Raw genomic sequence first — 17,572 nt, forward strand, 5'->3', positions numbered from 1 at the left:
CATTCAGTATGTGGAATAACAATTCATCTCTGCGGTATTTTATGTAAAAAAAAAAAAAAAAAGAACTCATCTGAAAAGTTCTCATTTTGACCACAATAAGTCTAGAACTAAACAAAAACCGCATCAATGTAAATTGTTTTTGAGGATTCTAAAGGCAACACATTTTCTAGTTATTCCTTTTATTTCTGTCAAGAAAGTGTCCCAGTTTGAACTTACTTTTAAATCACCTTGACCTCATTTCTAAAAGGTTTTGACAAGCTGCTGTCATGCAGTAAGGATCATGATATGGGTTCCTTTAGGGGAAAAATACTAACATCGAAGTCTTTTGAGATTTAAAAATTCATTCCATAAAATGAAAGGGTCGTATATAATATTCCAAATTCGTATGTGAATATAACAGATATTCACCCATAATAAAACCATTCACAACAAACCATATTTCACCAGCACTAAATGCAAATCTCAAATCGATTTTTATAGAGACTGGGTAGGTCCATTGACTTAAAAGCTTCCTGGATTCTTACACTAGACATGTCTTTTAATTTCAACAATAATGTAAAAGCCGAAAGTAAACCCATCTCAAAATCATATTCATTTTTCTATTCTACAGATTCTGAAATTTGTGGGAAGGAATTCTATTCCAAATAAAATATTAAGAATTGTATCTCTTCAGAGTTTAATTTGCCTCAGAATAGAGACACAGCCATGGCTTGTGACTTTATAGAAAGTTTGAAACTACTGACTAAGTCTTGATTTGGATTTACATAGTCTGAGTTATGGGTATCAATATTTTAAATATAGCAATGTATTAACAGTCCAAAATTGAAAATATAATGGAATTTATTGCCGAATAAATGAAATTCAGAGACAACGAGCTCATACCTAAGCAGGCGTATGGCAGCAGGAGACATCACCATGAGTCCGAACTACACTAACTACTAGTTATGTAACCTTGGGCATGTTACCTATGCTTTCTGAAACTTTTCTCATCAATAAAATGGAATAACATACATTCATTTTACGAGCCAGGTAAGAAGGTCAAAACAGAGTTTCCAAATGCGAAATTTAATCCTTATCGAGTGTTGGAAGGGTGGAAAAAGGCGATGTAATGTAAGGGACCTAGCAGAGAGCCTGGAGAAGGGGAAGCACACAATAAATATTTGTCACTCCTGCTGCTGTTAAACACAAACAGGCATAAAAATTCAGTGTTGTTCTAGGAGGTACTGCTTACTAAAACTGGAACTCACGCAGCATGATTCGATTATGACTTTGCAGCAACGTCAAGTATGGCGAATCACTGAAAGAAATGCAAATTGCGATGAGAACCTCAGCTTGGGGAACAAAGAGTACCAGTGTCTCCCTCTCTCTCCTGCTAGGCAAAGATTCACATATAACCCTGTGCCTTTCTTGCCAAGCCCAAGTCTCTCCCCAAATCTAAAATCTCTCTTGAAAGAGGCTGTGAGATAGAGAATGAGCACTGAATTAAGATTAAGAAACCCTGGTTTGCTTGTTCTGTGACCTTGGGCAAGATAATGTCCTTGCACCAGAGGTTCTTTACCTGTAATCCGAAAATAATTGGATGTGGTCATCTCTTGACTCAATCTGGCGATGTTACTGCTGGATGCTTAGATACCTGACATGACTACAAGGTGCGTGTCCGTGCGATATCCTGTACCCACAGACTTGTGCTCCCTTGCCAGCTCCCCAGTTTTCACCACTGCAGAGTTATCACATTGCACCCCCTATTTTATATATCTCCAGCATTTAATTATTACTTCTTCAAGAACAACTTTAATATTTTTAAAACATCTATTAAGTATAATGAGAACAAAAGACAAATTTTTAAAGCAACCATTCAATTGACACGGGGTTGTTAATTCAAAGGGAATACTTGATGTTATGATTTGAAAGGTTTGTCTTTAAAAGGAATATTCTTTATCTAGAAGTGGACCACAAGCCATGGAATGTGGTTTCCATGGTAACTGCCACATTTAAAAAATATGCACAGGACTAAAGATACACTGTATAATACTTCTACAAATGGATCATTCCTAGAGAAATCAATTTCCTTGTCTCAGCCTGTTTTTGTTTTTTCAACTTCATATAATTCTCTCCACAATGAGGACCAAGTTGAATTATTTATAAGAGTTTAATTATAGGCATACATGCTATTTTTGTGCTTATAAGATGAAAATGCAGAATTTTAGATTTATAATGGAAAAAGAAAGCTAGTGATCTACGAAAAATGTAAACGTTACTTGAAAGGTCATCCCCCTATCTTTTCTCCTAACTAAGCACCTAAGAAACAGTATTCTTATACACAGAAATATATATAATACATAAATAAAACATATTATTAAATTCATATGTAATCCTATTAGACAAACCACCACTGCATACTAGTAAATAAGATCTTTGCATCGATGCACCTATGTCAAAATATGATAAGAACTTGGGCCTTATTGGAAAATTCTGTATAACCTATGCTTTTGGTATCAGAAAAACAGTATTTCCTCCACAGGCTTATACAAATGGCTTAGTTAGGAAAACCTCTGTTTATATTCTAAGTGAATGCACTAAGTTTTTGACCTATCTTAAATGCAGAACTTAGATAATACTATAAAACTTCATCTGAAGAAAATACATTGAAAATTGGAATGCGTGGTTTTACCATAAGTCCACTGAAAAAGTCTTATTTTCTTTTTGCAGAGTAATAAATTGTTAAAAACATCTTCCCACCAACTCTGATGTCTGACATTAAACATTATGTACATTGCAGCAAAAACCCACTTAATACTTAAAACACACTTAATTCCATTCCTCTTTCCATCTAATACAAATAAGTCAGTTTTGGGGGTAAGTACCCAAGCGTGACTGTACACAGCTGGAAGACCAGGCAACCACTCTGATGTGACTCCATGTGTCACCAGGGACAGGAGGGGAACAAAAAGCAGGGTTACATTAACAGCAACAGCCTCATGACGTTGGGGGAAAAATATTTACATAGTTTGATTTTTCCAAGTGATCAGTCCAGTTCGACCCAAAGAAATAAAAATACTACCTCAAAACCAAGTAAATGATACTAATGAATAAATATTGATGATGAAATACCAGTTTGGTTATGTAGGTAGAAAGCAAACTGTTTTAGTACGGATACAAATATCCTACACTCCTGGACCAAATTACCACTTGATTTTATTTCTTACAGTTTTCCATAATATAAATTCAGAGGACAAGAGAATCAGATAGAAGAAAGAGAGTAATGTTCCTGGAAATTAACAGTAGGGCCTTAACTCTTAAACTATTTCTAATTCAGCCATGCTTCTAATTTATACTTCCTAAAGACATTTTTGTAAGGGTTTCAGGATCAGTCATATAATGAAAGTACTAGAATTTGCTAGGCTCATGACTTAAAATATGCTTTCATTTGATTCATAATATGTACAAAATTGGATCTCCTGAAGCAGGTGTGTTTTTTGGTATTGAGAATGATGGTATTCTCCATTAATTAAAATGAAATTTGGGCACATTAAAATAAAACCTGCTAATTATATTTTGTGAAAGTACTTAAAGAATCTAAGATGGTCTCACCATCTTAGATTTTATTTCCAAATGTCTTAACATATAGAGATCATCATCAGTTATATTGGTCAGCGTCCTTTGTACTAAGTCCTGTGTCATCAATTTCTCTCAGAACTGAGAGCTAAAAAAAAAAAAGGCACTAGTCTGATTTCTTTCATAGAATTACACAGTTTATTCTGTTTCCCTCTTTGCTGTGGCTTCTAGGTGAGCTCAGAGCTAAAACCTGTACTTAACTAAAGCATTTTTTTTAAAGTATAGATCTTCTGGTGGGGTTAATATCATTTATTGCTTAATGACTACTTTCAGTTATATTTTACATGTTTAAGTGTGTGTTTATTACAAAATGCTGCCTCAAATCCTTTTTGAAAGTAGTTGGCACATAAAGAAATTAAACTCAATGTTTTCAGTGAAAAAAATGTTCCCCTAAAAAAGCCCAAAGACCATGCATAGGTTTAGCAGAAATGTTCAGAACATGCATACTGCTAAATTCATCTGTAAGTAATCCTTGAAAAATGATAGCCAGTATTCAATCCACTGCACACAGGTGCATACCCAGTTTATAAATGGACATTTTTATTTTGGGCCCAGATTACCAAATTCATGGAAAATAAAGTAATGTGATTGAGATATAATTTTAAAATTAAAACTGTCTTACCACAAATATCTTTTCTGGAAATTTTTTTTTAAGTAGAAGAGAGAAAGAGGAGGATTTCTGAAAATCCTACATTTTAGAATTAGCAACAGGGCAGCTTCTTACTGTGAATCAATATGGCAAAATCACAATGATCTGTCCATTTAATTATGCAAAACTCATTCATATGAGCATCATGATCCTCAGTTTAGGAAATCAAGAAAGCCATCGAGATCTACCAATGTTAGGTAGGCAAGATCCAATGTCCTATATACAAATTCTAAGTTTGATGTAGTTTTGGATCTCGTGACAACCTTCTCCAAGTCTGCTGTTTTAATTTGCCTACTATGCTGATGGTGGTTCACAGTAGCTGCTGTGGTTACCCTGAGTCTTCCATGTGCCTGTACCTCAACAGGTCATGTAGAAAGCTGTCCCACAATGGTGACCCCACCTCTGGGGCAGATCACCAGATGCATATACACCATTCACTGTCGCAACAAACATAAAAGATCAATAATCTCCAAGTGGTTCAGGGTCCTAAAAGAACAACTAAGAGGTCAAAGAACCTAAGTTCTGTTTTTCTTGTAATTCAAAGGAATAAACTGTAGAAATTCTTTCACTACATTGCAGTTCAAAAGCAAAATGACTCACAGAAACACCATGTTAGAAGCTCTAAGATGGTCATAACAAAACTATAAATTTTCTTTGTATTAAAAGGCATGATTAAGTCAATCAAATCATCCTCCAAATTAATTTCAACAAGAGGGATCTGGCAAATGAGAAATATTTGACAATGAGGTTGTAACTTTCTAATATGTCTTGATATCTACTGATCTGGGTGCTTTTTCTTAAACATTATGACCCTAAGTAGATACCAGCCTGGCCATCTTGTATGAGGGTGGTAAAATTTAATGTGCATTTTAACAAATGTAAGCATCACAACATAAAATATCCTACTTGATTGAAAATCAAGTTATGACAAAGATATAATACACGCATAGAATAATTAGCTAAATGCACCAAATAAAATGAGAGAAATAGTTAATTGTCCTTAGTTGCATTACTGTATCTTAGGATTTCTCCATAAAACAGAAATTACTTGGGTAACAACTAACCTGTAATAATTATACAGCATATTCACCAAAAGGGAGTTCCTGTTTGATATATGATTCACCTTATGGTAGGGAACTATACTTTACAATAATGGTTTTCTGATCAGTATACAATACATTATGTACTTGGAAGAAGCCAAAGGTAGATTTCTAGTATTTTGTCTGCATTCAACAATCTGATGGAAGAAAAAGCGACAAGCAAAGCTATAGTATCTAAAATAGGTACTTCACTGGTCCTCTTTTGATTAAGTATTTCAAACAGCCCTTTTTACAAAATGGCCTCCATTGCTAAATGGGAGTAGCCAAATGTGAACTGAAAATCAAATCTCTCTGTAACTAAAATTAAAAATTATACAAATCCAATATTTAAGATACATCACACATGTATCAAGCCACGAAACAATGACATGAAAAAAAACTTCTATTTTAAAAAAATATATGTCCACTTGGTTTTTTTGAAATTTATGCACTGAACTCAGGACTTCAAAGGTATTATACATTACACTATTTAAATCATAATCATGAAAAGATATATTTGGAAAATTTAGATCATACCTGAAGGAAACTTTGAATTAATATCCTCAATGAATAACCAAAATAAATACAAATTATTAGCATGAAAATTTAGATCATACCTGAAGGAAACTTTGAATTAATATCCTCAATGAACAACCAAAATAAATACAAATTATTAGCATTTTGGTATACATGATAAGGTTTTAAAAATATAACATACTGGCAAAATTTTTTAAAAATACATTCTCTAAAAACAACCAAGTTTAACTTACACAGAAAATCATTTTCATTCAGATCAAGAATGCATTTAGCCTTAGTTTCCATTGCTTTACTATCATTCGCATGACAGCAATTCCAATTGCTCCAAGAAAGACACAAAATAGGAGAAACACAATCAAATGCTACAGCATTTGAAGAGGTCATATGGTCCTCATAATTATTATTTCAATTAGAAGAAATTCAATTAGGACCTTATTGTACTCTCCCTGAGGCTTAATTATATGTAATAATTCTAAAATTTCCCTTTTGTTATTGGATGAACCGCACCCTATATATGGCAGATACGACGTATATAAAATCACAAAGATTTCCTCTAAATTTGGCCTCCGCTACTGTCGGCTTTCCACAACAGCACCAAAATAGTAGGAAGTTATATAAATTAGTGTATTTTATTGTATCAAGTATTCAATTTTACTCTGCAAACACACCCTACAACAGACTCAGACCCAAATACTTTATCATAGAAGACAATGGTAAGGCTAAGCATCATCTTTGAAGGAGAACATAAGTTTGAAAATATTCTTAGTAAATTATACGGCTAACAATCAGAAGATCAGCACATATTTTATAAGGGCTCTAATGAGGTTGGTGGCAAAAATATAATACACATTGATTGAGCAGGAACCACCTGACTCTGCTGGTACCATGGTTACTACAATGACTACCTTTTTAGTTAGCAAACCCCCAAAAAACAAATTGAAAAGAGTTTTCCTATAAATGTATATTATTGACAAAAAAACCTGTGCCGAGTATACTTATAGTGCCCCAGTCATTCTCCGAAGGTAAAAGACAACTCAAGGTCAAATGAAAAATAACCAATAGCTCCTATTCTTTGCCTTACCGCCTCCCGCCCTCCACCCAAGAAATAAACATCTTATTTAATCAGTAGTATTTTTATTGCTTAGATGATCATAAAATCGTTTAAACACATGTCATCACAAATAGAAGGCTTATTTCATTGTTTAAAAATTATATTATTTGGGGAGACAGGATAACTAGGAAGAAGCTTATGGGTGGTATGAATAATATGGTTAGGATTTCAATGGAAAAAGAGGTATTTAGACCTCGTATATGATATGGTTTTATTAGAAAAGAAAATTATCTTTTTTTTGTTATCAATTGCTCCTCAATTTTTCTTTAATAAAATTTCACAGCAATCTCAAGAGGATACACTAAAGGCCTTTGATTATATATACCCTAAAGAACTTATTGTACCACAAAGATGCACACACCCAATAAGATTTTTTTCATCTGAAATTTATAAAGATAATTTTCCATGCTGACAGTGCACATTTCATCCATAAGTTTGAAGAGTCAAATGCTACCACAGCTGGGGGTTATTCTGCCAAATGGCTTCCAACAGGGACTACAGAGATGGAGGCTAGGAGGCATGTGCATGCGCATGTAGGAATAAGCCACAGACCTGATGGGAAATAGCCCTTCTCTGGAGTCATTTTTATCAATTACCATCTGAGTGATCTAATCAAATATAGTCTAATAAAAAAAAAAAAGCAACACCAGGAAGGAAAAGCAAATATTAAAACAGCTGCTTGATTACCTACAGAGATTAAAACAAAAAGCAAGGAGTGAGGCTGATATATTTCATAGGGATTTGCTGAGGCTAAGGGGAGGGGTAAGGGGCAGATACCTTAAAAAAATCCATCATGAAAGGAACTGAGACAAGATTATAAAAAAGGGGCCAAGTTATAGCGCGCCATGGGATTTTTAATCTGGCTACCTGTGGTTTCTGTAGTTAAAGCCTTATTCATCCTCAAAACGGGGGGGGGGGGGGGGAACAAGAAAACAAAAAAATCACATTTATATGTCAGTATTGCAAATGATCAAACAGCGTGCACCAACAATAATAAGAAAACACTAAACGCTGATGACTTTTTAAAAATAGATACCCGTTTTATCAAATATTATTGATAATTACCTGTGAATCTCGTTTCTTGAACTCTTGGATTTGATTTTCGTGCTCCATATTGGCAGCGCGAAGCTGTCTGTCCAGGTTTTCAATTTCCCGTTCGTGGTCTCGGACTAGGCTATCCCTTTCTGCGCTGTGCTGCTGTGATAGGTGCGTCTTCTCCTGTTCATGCTCCAGCTTCAGCTCTACTATCTGATTGGACAATGAGGAGGACAGTTCATCAACAGAACATCCTTGTCGTCATGACAACTCATGGACAGCTTAATTTTTCTCTAATTTGTCCAAGTTGAAAATTTTATTTTTGCGTCATTATTACCTCACCCTTGAAATACTCATCTGGGGGGGGGGATTTTATCCAAACCTCCTAATATCGAAGACAGTTGGGCATATTCAGGAAATCGTTCTGCAATCTGTTGACATAAATGCCTGAACATTGAAAAAAATTATGTTGAATGCTAGGTATTTCCTACCCAAGAATTTGGGTATTACTGATCAGCAATGGTTATAAATGGTTAATAGGAAGTACGCTTTTGCTGTTTGCTTCAATATATACACGTAAAAGCAGCAATTAAATCGGTCAGTTTTCTTTATGATTTTCAAATAAAAGCTCGAAGCTAAATACGCATCTGGATTATTGTATATACAGTTGTCTTTTTTAAAAATAAAATGATAAATTTCAAAGCTCTATTATCTCGTTGTCAGCTACGGTATACCAACATAAACAGATGTTATGTGTTCCAGAAGGGCACCTGCTGTGCTGCAAGCTTGCGCCATGATTTCATAAAGAGCATTCTATTCTCAGGATCCTTTCCCAGTCCACTCCACACTGGAGACTGTGACCTTGGCCAGTCTTAGCCTCTCCCTGCTAGACTGAATGGCAGCCCGAGACCAAGGGCCTGGTTGCCGCAGCTTTGATACTAATCCTCCCAGACTGTGCACAATGGCACCCTACCTGGCCTGCAAACTATAGCCAGCCAGGCTGTCTTTGAAGCAGGTGATGAATAGGGGACTGCAGGAAGCCAGCTTCCCCAGTGAACTCCAGGCCACACAGCTGCTAAGAACAGTCACTTGGATTTTTCTTCAGTTTTGGTGGATTTCAGGGAAAAAACTGCTGCTATCTAGAATATGTTGTGTTATTTTCGGCGTGAGAATCCATCTTCAAAAAAGCTAACAGTAGGAGCCTGCTCCAAATCGATCTTGTTTCTTGTTTCGTGCAATGAATCACCAGACTACCTTATCTTAAAGCGATAGCATTCATTTCTCCATGTGTGCATGCTACACTAAATTTCAGAAGTTATTTTCTTTTGAGATTTGAAATTCTCATCCTTTAATTGCAAAAACACAAACTGAATGGGCTTATAAACACAGGTTTCAGCATTTTTCCTTACTGTGATTTTTCTTAGAGTGGAAAATGAACAGGAAATGTCTGACCACTTATAAATGTATTATACTATGGAGAAGAAAGGAAAGGATAACCACTTTTCATTATATACATTTACCAGAACAAAATAATGTATAAAGTAATATAGAAACATTTATTTTGCATCTGAGAACAAAGACACATTCTAGTGAATTTGTGTCTATTTCAAATTTAGGGGCCTTTCTTCCCTATTATTCTACTGCTGGCAATATATAGAAAAAATAATATACACATCTTCTCCTTATATACCAAGTAGTAAAGTTTTCTTTATTTAAAATTAATGTGCATGTTTTACTCTGATTCACACAACTACAATGTCAATCCCAACAAAAGAGAGAATTTAAAATTGTATTGATATTACTGCATTAATTTCAGACATCTGAGTTTATGAATTATTGAATTAGAATATTTTTAGTTCTTGGACACATTATTATTTCTATTCAGTGTTACACTACGAAGCATTATTATAATAAATTTATAGGTTTTAGTTAAAATCATTTAAGTATGTTAACACACTGAAAAGAAATAGATGGAGGTAGAGAGTACTACTGAGATCTGATTCTCAAGAGACTCAGAAAAATGGAGAGAATGGGTATGATTTAAAACAAAATATTTTACATGCTCTAGGGAAAAATAACCAGTTGACCTGTAATCAAGGCAGAAGGATTACAGAATTCTTCCCCCAAGAAAAAACATATGACCAGAAGTCGCTATGAGATTGTTAGTAATGGCGCTGCCTCATTCTAGGCTCTAAATAATGTACTTCTATAGTAACTTTCTCTGAGTTATTTGAAGAGCTCTGGTAGACTGATCAATGACCCTGCCCATGCTCAGATTTCAGTTTATTCATTTTTAAAAATTAGGAACAAATGAAATAAAGATAGTGGAATTTTGAGCATAAAGATAGATGTTCATAAATTATTAGTAGTTTGTCATTTTGTCAGGGCCCATTGCTCAGTGATGCTAGTTAATGAATGAATAAATCTCAGGGTTGCCGGAACCTCTTAAAGTGAAATAAGCTCAGGTTTGTCTGCTTGAACCAACACTACTTGGCCAACTTCTCGATGTTATAAGCCCTTTCTGGTCTTTGCCTGGGACTCCTTGCTGTTAGCATCATCTGGCAGACATGTCTTCTCCTAACAAATGGTAGAGTCCAGAAGAAAAACCCTAATGCATCTTAATGATGAGATTCATAAACACAAAGCCCATCACCAAAGCGGATCTGTGTTTAAATTCCAGGTTGTACTGGTCCCTAGCCCCTTCCATGTAAGTAAATGTTAAAAGAGTTTTTTGGCTTTTCCAGTTCAGTCCTTTACTTGTAGGCATATCTCAATGGTAAACATGAAGTAGGGTATCTTCTTTATCTTGGACTACTAGATACTTTAGGTTGACCGACAATAATGTCTAATGGAGTTAATGGTGATCAGGAGGTTGTAAATCATGGAAAATGTGGAGGATGTAAAAGTATACAGCATCCTCAAGGATGAATGTTTAGTGGTCAGTGAGGTCTCTATGTTAAGGTGATATATCCTACAGGGGTGAACAGGATGCACCATCACCAAGGAACCTGCTTAAGTAAAGGCCAGCTAAAGAGCTCCCTGTAATATAGGAGGAAAGCTTTCAGTTCCCTAAACCAAAAGCAATGGGCTGTGTGCCAGGTAACTATACTGGCTACATATATGCACTCAACATATATTAAAGCAGATTGGCATGTCTTCTGGGGGAGTGAAGTGAATAGCCCTCAAGTGTAAGTATCTGGTAGCATCTTGTAGTCTCCTGAGATGCTGAGCTTGATGGCTTGATGGCTGGGGTTTGGGTGAGGAAATGGCTTTATTGCCTAGAAACTATTAGGTAGAAATTGTCATTTTCGTAGGTCAAAATAGGAGATGGTGCGCCATCCACTATGCTACCCCCCACAACACACACTAAACATGAAGTTCAAGAGTGAAATTTTGAAGTTCTGAAGTCCCTGAAAGTGCAGCCCTCCATCACAGACTATATCATTCTGCAACCTGACAATGATGTCCTCATTCTAACTGAGGCTTCATTTAAGTGTCCAAGAGCAGAAGTACATTCCACCCCAAAGATACAAATGTAGGGACCCGAAAGGGTACGTGCACCCCAATGTTTATAGCAGCAATGTCCACAATAGCCAAACTGTGGAAAGAGCCAAGATGTCCATCGACAGATGAATGGCTAAAGAACATGTGGTATATATACACAATGGAATATTATGCAGGCATCAAAAGGAATGAGATCTTGCCATTTGCAATGACGTGGATGGAACTGGAGGGTGTTATGCTTAGTGAAATAAGTCAATCAGACAAAGACATGTATCATATGACCTCACTGATATGAGGAAATCTTAATCTCAGGAACAAACTGAGTGTTACTGGAGTGGTGGGGGGGTGGGAGGGATGGGGCGGCTGGGTGATAGACATTGGGGAGGGTATGTGCTACGGTGAGCGCTGTGAATTGTGCAAGACTGTTGAATCACAGATCTGTACTTCTGAAACAACGCAACATATTTTAAGAAAAAAGAAAAAGAAGAAGATAGCAGGAGGGGCAGAATGAAGGGGAGTAAGTCAGAGGGGGAGACGAACCAGGAGAGATGATGGACTCTGAAAAACAAACTGAGGGTTCTAGAGGGGAGGAGGGTAGGGGGATGGGTTAGCCTGGTGATGGGTATAAAAGAGGGCACATTCTGCATGGAGCACTGGGTGTTATGAACAAACAATGAATCATGGAACACTACACCAAAACAAATGATGTAATATATGGTGATTAACATAACAATAAAAAAATTTTAAAAAAAGAAGTACATTCCAGGCTCTGAGAAAGACCAAGATGGAACCACTAGATAGCCAAGTATCTGGGCGTCCTGGAATATATGTTTTTAAGTCCTGGTAACTGTTTTACAGTGAAATAAGTGCTCACAAATGTGGCCCAAACACCTTTTAATAATCTCATAAAGAAAAAGCCAAAGGGGGTGGAACAAGTCATTACTTTTCAGTACACAACCCATAGGAGACCAATACATCCCAATAACAGACCTCAATATCAGAAATTCCAAAACCAGAAACATAAATTATGCAAGTGATAGAATGCATCCAACACATTTTAAAAAGGACTTCGGGTACAAAAATACTAACTAAAATAACCTTAAATAGAACCAAATTACAAAATCTATATTCTACAAGCCTTGACAGAAGAATAGATTAAAACTATAGGAAGTAGAAAAAGAGGCCTCGCCCTGTGCTCTGGCTGGGAAAGGAAGAAGGGGAAGGAGTCTCCAGTTAGGAGCCCTAGGGATAGATGTGACTTATAACTTAATGGTAGCTGCTCTAATTCCAAGTGAACAGAAGTATGAAAGTCGAAGAGTTTGGAGAGATATAAAGGCTACCTAGGCAATACAGTGTCAATCTTAATCCATGAAGTTTCCCCGTAACACCCTGACAGTCAGTCACCCAGCTGCTGCTGAAATGCCCTTAGCAATAAGCGAACAACTGGCTTCCAAGGCAACCTTTGCCTCATGGTGAACACACGTGACACTGGAACTTCTGAGTAAAGACAGATGAAAAATTGTGAGAAGAAAAAAACAAAGGTTAAAAACAACAGAACATTCACTTGCAGCAACCCAACAAGGAAACAGGGCCATCATGTTGGCCATCCATGTCAAATGGTGGTGGTCAAGGAAAGAAAGAGAGGTTCTGACCTGGTGAGACATACCACTCTGTCCCTTCTCCCAGAGGCAGAAGTGCTGAGCGGAAGTAATACCGAGGAAGATCTTCTAAGGGGAGGGCGAGGAGGGTAATTGCATGGAGGAGAAATGGCTGCTGGAAAGAGATGAATAAAACTGAGAAAGTGAAAAATTATGGCTGGTTCTGATGAAGCATCGACTTCAGAGCTACCAATCAAAAAGAAAAAAACCCTCCAATACAGAGGGCAAATCCTGAGGGAGGACATGAGTAAAATGTTAAAAGACATAGCAGATACCAGTTTCTCTAACAAAGAGTTGCTCACAGCCCCAACTAAGTTCTCCTCCTAGTTCTTATCCTAATCTCAAGCTGTAGAAGGTAAATGTGACAGAATACCTATGCCCTCAAACCAAAACTCAGAGGAAGACAGACTGGCTGAACATAAGGGCAAGAAAAGGAGTCAGAGAGAATTCATGCATATTATACCAAAATGAATAGAAGATCTGGATAGTGCTGCTCACTTAACGTCCAAGTGAGATGAAACGAGAAAGTGTCTGGACAGCTATAAAAATACTACATCAAGTAAAAAAAAAACCAAACATTAAAAAAAAGAGGTAGGATGGGGGGAAAAGCACAGAAGAAAGGTAGGAAGGCCCACCATTCTTGAGGGAAGAAAATACACCTTCATAATCAGGAAAAACTAGAGCTGACAGGGAGACCTAGGTAGACCATGAGGGTGATGGGACAAGAGCCCAAAGACGAGAAGATAAAACAACAGAATTAACCAAGGACTAAAATAACCTGATCACAAAATTAATTATAAATTAAAAACAGCAATCAACTGAATAAACATGGCTGAAAATCAAATCACTGGCCTTGACAAGGGACTTGAAATAATGAAAGAGACAGAGAAGATAATGTGGTGAGAAAACAGCCAAAGAAAACCCATGTACATGCAGATATACCAGAAATTTTTCCTTTAGTGAACGAAGAGCTAAGTGTGTGTATCAAAAAAGTACTGTGGGGGCGGAGCAAGATGGCAGAGGAGTAGGAGACCTGGATTTCGTCTGGTCTCAGGAATTCACCTGAATAGGGATCAAACCATTCTGAACACCTATGAACTCAACAGGAGATCGAAGAAGAGAGTAGCAACAACTCTCTGAACAGAGAAGCGACCACTTACTGGAAGGTAGGACGTGCGGAGAAGTGAATCCGAGGCGATATTCGGGAGGATAGACGGCGGGGGAGGGGGCCTCCGTCGGCTGCTTCTGGCAAGTGCTAGAGCCGCGGAGCACAAAATCGGACCTTTTAGAAGTCGGCTCCGCTGAGGGACGTCGCTCCAGTGGCTAAGATGGGGGTGGAACCCTCGCGGGACAGTGTGGTCTCAGGACCCTCAGGGTCACAGAAAGACCAGGGGTGCCAGAGTGCAGCAGAGCTCCCAGGTATCGGAGCGGGTAAGCCGGCTGCAGAGACAGAGCCGAGGTGCGGGCTCTCAGCTCGGGGTTGCCATAAACTGTGATCCGCGGCCCAGTTGGGCCACTGCGCCTCCAGCAGGGACCCAACAAGCAGCAGAGCCAGGGAGACTCCCCTTCCTCCCCCGGGAGGAGTGGCGCGGGAGCACACCACAGGCATCTGCTGGGTTTGGAGACTCCACACGGGGTCGGGTGCCAGAGATAGAAATGCTCGGTCACAGGCCGGGTGAGCACGGAGTACGATCGGAGACCGGGGAGACGGGAGTGATTGACTGCTTTTCTCTGGGGGCACACTGAGGAGCGGGGCCTCGAGTTCTAAGCTCCTCAAGGCAGAGAGTGGGAGGCCACCATATTCACCCTGGTCCTCCAGGGCTGTACCGAGAGCTTGCAGGGAACAAAAGCTCCTAAGAGCAAACCCGAGCAGCTTGCTTAGCCCAGACCAAAAAGGGCAGGGCAGTTCCGCCTCCGGCAAAGACATTTGGGAACCACGGCAACAGGCCCCTCCCCCAGAAGATCAGCACGAACAGCCAGCAAGCCAAGACCAAGTTGACCGATCAAGGAGAACGGGAGAACTCCAGCGCTAGGGGAATACTGCACATAGAATTCATGGTTTTTTTACCATGATTCATTAGTTTTTCAAAGTTAATTTTTTTTAACTTTTTTGGGTTTTTTTTTGAATTTTTCTTTTTCCCTTTTTCAACCAACATCTTATCAATCCTTTTTTAAAAAAACATTTTTTATTTTTCATTTATAGAGTCATATTTTATCCCTTCATAGTAGTTACTCTTATTTTTGGCATAAATATATATAAGTTCTTCTCTCTTTAAAATTTTGAAATACAGTTTCTTCTAACAGATCAAAATATACCCTAAATCACTAGTGTATGGCTTTGTTCTAGTCTCCTGCCTGATCACAGTCTCTCCCATTTTTTTTCCTTTCTTTTCTTTTTTTAAATCTTCTTCTTTCTTCCTTCAAGCAACTTCTTATTGTATCAATTCTGTTTATAAAACCTTTTATAATTTTCATCTTTACAATCATCTTCCATCCCTTCATTGTATCAACCCTTATTTTGTACATATATAAGTCTTTCTTCCTTTAAAATTTTAGGAGGCACTTTCTTCTAACAGACCAAAATACACCCAAAATCTAGTGTGTGTCACTGATCTATGCACTAGCCTAATCATATTTGATCATATTCTGTTTTTTTTTGTTTTGTTCTGTTTTTGTTTGTTTTTATCTTTTTCTTTTTTTTCTCTTTCTTTTTTTAATTTCTTTCCCTTTCTTTTCCCCTGGTTTCAGGTCTTTTCTGATTTGTATACAGTATATTTGCTGGGGACATTGTTAACCTGTTAGCATTCTGTTCTCTCATTCATCTATTCTCCTCTGGACAAAATGACAAGATGAAAAAATTCACCTCAGCAAAAAGAACAAGAGGTGGTACCGTCTGCCAGAAACCTACTCAATACGGACATTAGTACGATGTCGGACCTAGAGTTCAGAATCATGACTTTAAAGATACTAGCTGGGCTTGAAAAAAGCATGGAAGTTATTAGAGAAATGCTTTCTGGAGAAATAAAAGAACTAAAATCTAACCAAGTCGAAATCAAAAAGGCTATTAATGAGGTGCAATCAAAAATGGGGGCACTAACTGATAGGATAAATGAGGCAGAAGAGAGAATCAGCGATATAGAAGACCAAAAGATAGAAAATAAAGAGGCTGAGAAAAAGAGAGATAAACGACTACAGGATCACGAGGGCAGAATTCGAGAGATAAGCGATACGATAAGACGAAACAACATTAGAATAATTGGGATCCCAGAAGAAGAAGAAAGAGAGAGAGGGGCAGAAGGTATATTGGAGCAAATTATAGCAGAGAACTTCCCTAACGTGGGGAAGGAAACAGGCATCAAAATCCAGGAGGCACAGAGAACCCCTCTCCAAATCAATAAAAATAGGTCAACACCCCGACATCTAATAGTAAAACTTACGAGTCTCAGAGACAAAGAGAAAATCCTGAAAGCAGCTCGGGAGAAGAGATATGTAACCTACAATGGTAGAAACATTAGACTGGCAACAGACCTATCCACAGACACCTGGCAGGCCAGAAAGGACTGGCAAGATATCTTCAGAGCACTAAACGAGAAAAATATGCAGCCAAGAATACTATATCCATCTATAGGCTGTCATTGAAAATAGAAGGAGAGATAAAAAGCTTCCAGGACAAACAAAAACTAAAGGAATTTGCAAACACGAAACCAGCACTATAAGAAATATTGAAAGGGGTCCTCTGAGCAAAGAGAGAGACTAAAAGCAGCATAGATCAGAAAGGAACACAGACAATATACAGTCACAGTCACCTTAGAGGCAATACAATGGCACTAAATTCATATCTTTCAATAGTTACCCTGAATCTAACTGGGCTAAATGCCCCAATCAAAAGACACAGGCTATCAGATTGGATTAAAAAACAAGACCCATCAATATGCTGTCTGCAAGAGAATCATTTTAGACCCAAAGACACCCCCACATTGAAAGTGAGGGGTTGGAAAACCATTTACCATGCTAATGGACACCAAAAGAAAGCTGGGGTGGCAATTCTTATATCAGACAAATTAGATTTTAAAACAAAGACTGTAATAAGAGATGAAGAAGGACACTATATTTTACTTAAAGGGTCTATCCAACAAGAAGATCTAACAATTGTAAATATCTATGCCCCGAACATGGGAGCAGCCAATTATATAAGGCAATTAATAACAAAAGCAAAGAAACACATTGACAACAATACAATAATAGTGGGGGACTTTAACACCCCCCTGACTGAAATGGACAGATCATCTAAGCAAAAGATCAAAAGGAAATAAAGAACTTTAAATGAAACACAGGACCAAATGGACTTCACAGACATATTCAGAACATTCCATCCCAAAGCAAC

General features: G+C 37.6%; 1 protein-coding gene across 9 annotated transcripts in view; it reads right to left on the reverse strand.

Moving 5' to 3' along the window:
• Positions 1 to 17,572, reverse strand: part of CEP112 (centrosomal protein 112) — a 456,418-nt gene that overhangs the window by 203,205 nt on the left and 235,641 nt on the right. For all 9 annotated transcript variants that reach the window (XM_025889895.2, XM_073883235.1, XM_025889894.2 and 6 more), the window contains one exon: positions 8,057 to 8,239. In XM_025889895.2, the coding sequence (XP_025745680.1) occupies positions 8,057 to 8,239 (183 nt within the window). The remainder of the gene's footprint in view (positions 1 to 8,056; positions 8,240 to 17,572) is intronic.

Source organism: Callorhinus ursinus, unplaced genomic scaffold (genome assembly GCF_003265705.2).
Source record: "Callorhinus ursinus isolate GAN/ISIS: 27379988/994484 unplaced genomic scaffold, GSC_fseal_2.0 scaffold50, whole genome shotgun sequence".
NCBI classification, from domain to species: Eukaryota; Metazoa; Chordata; class Mammalia; order Carnivora; family Otariidae; genus Callorhinus; species Callorhinus ursinus.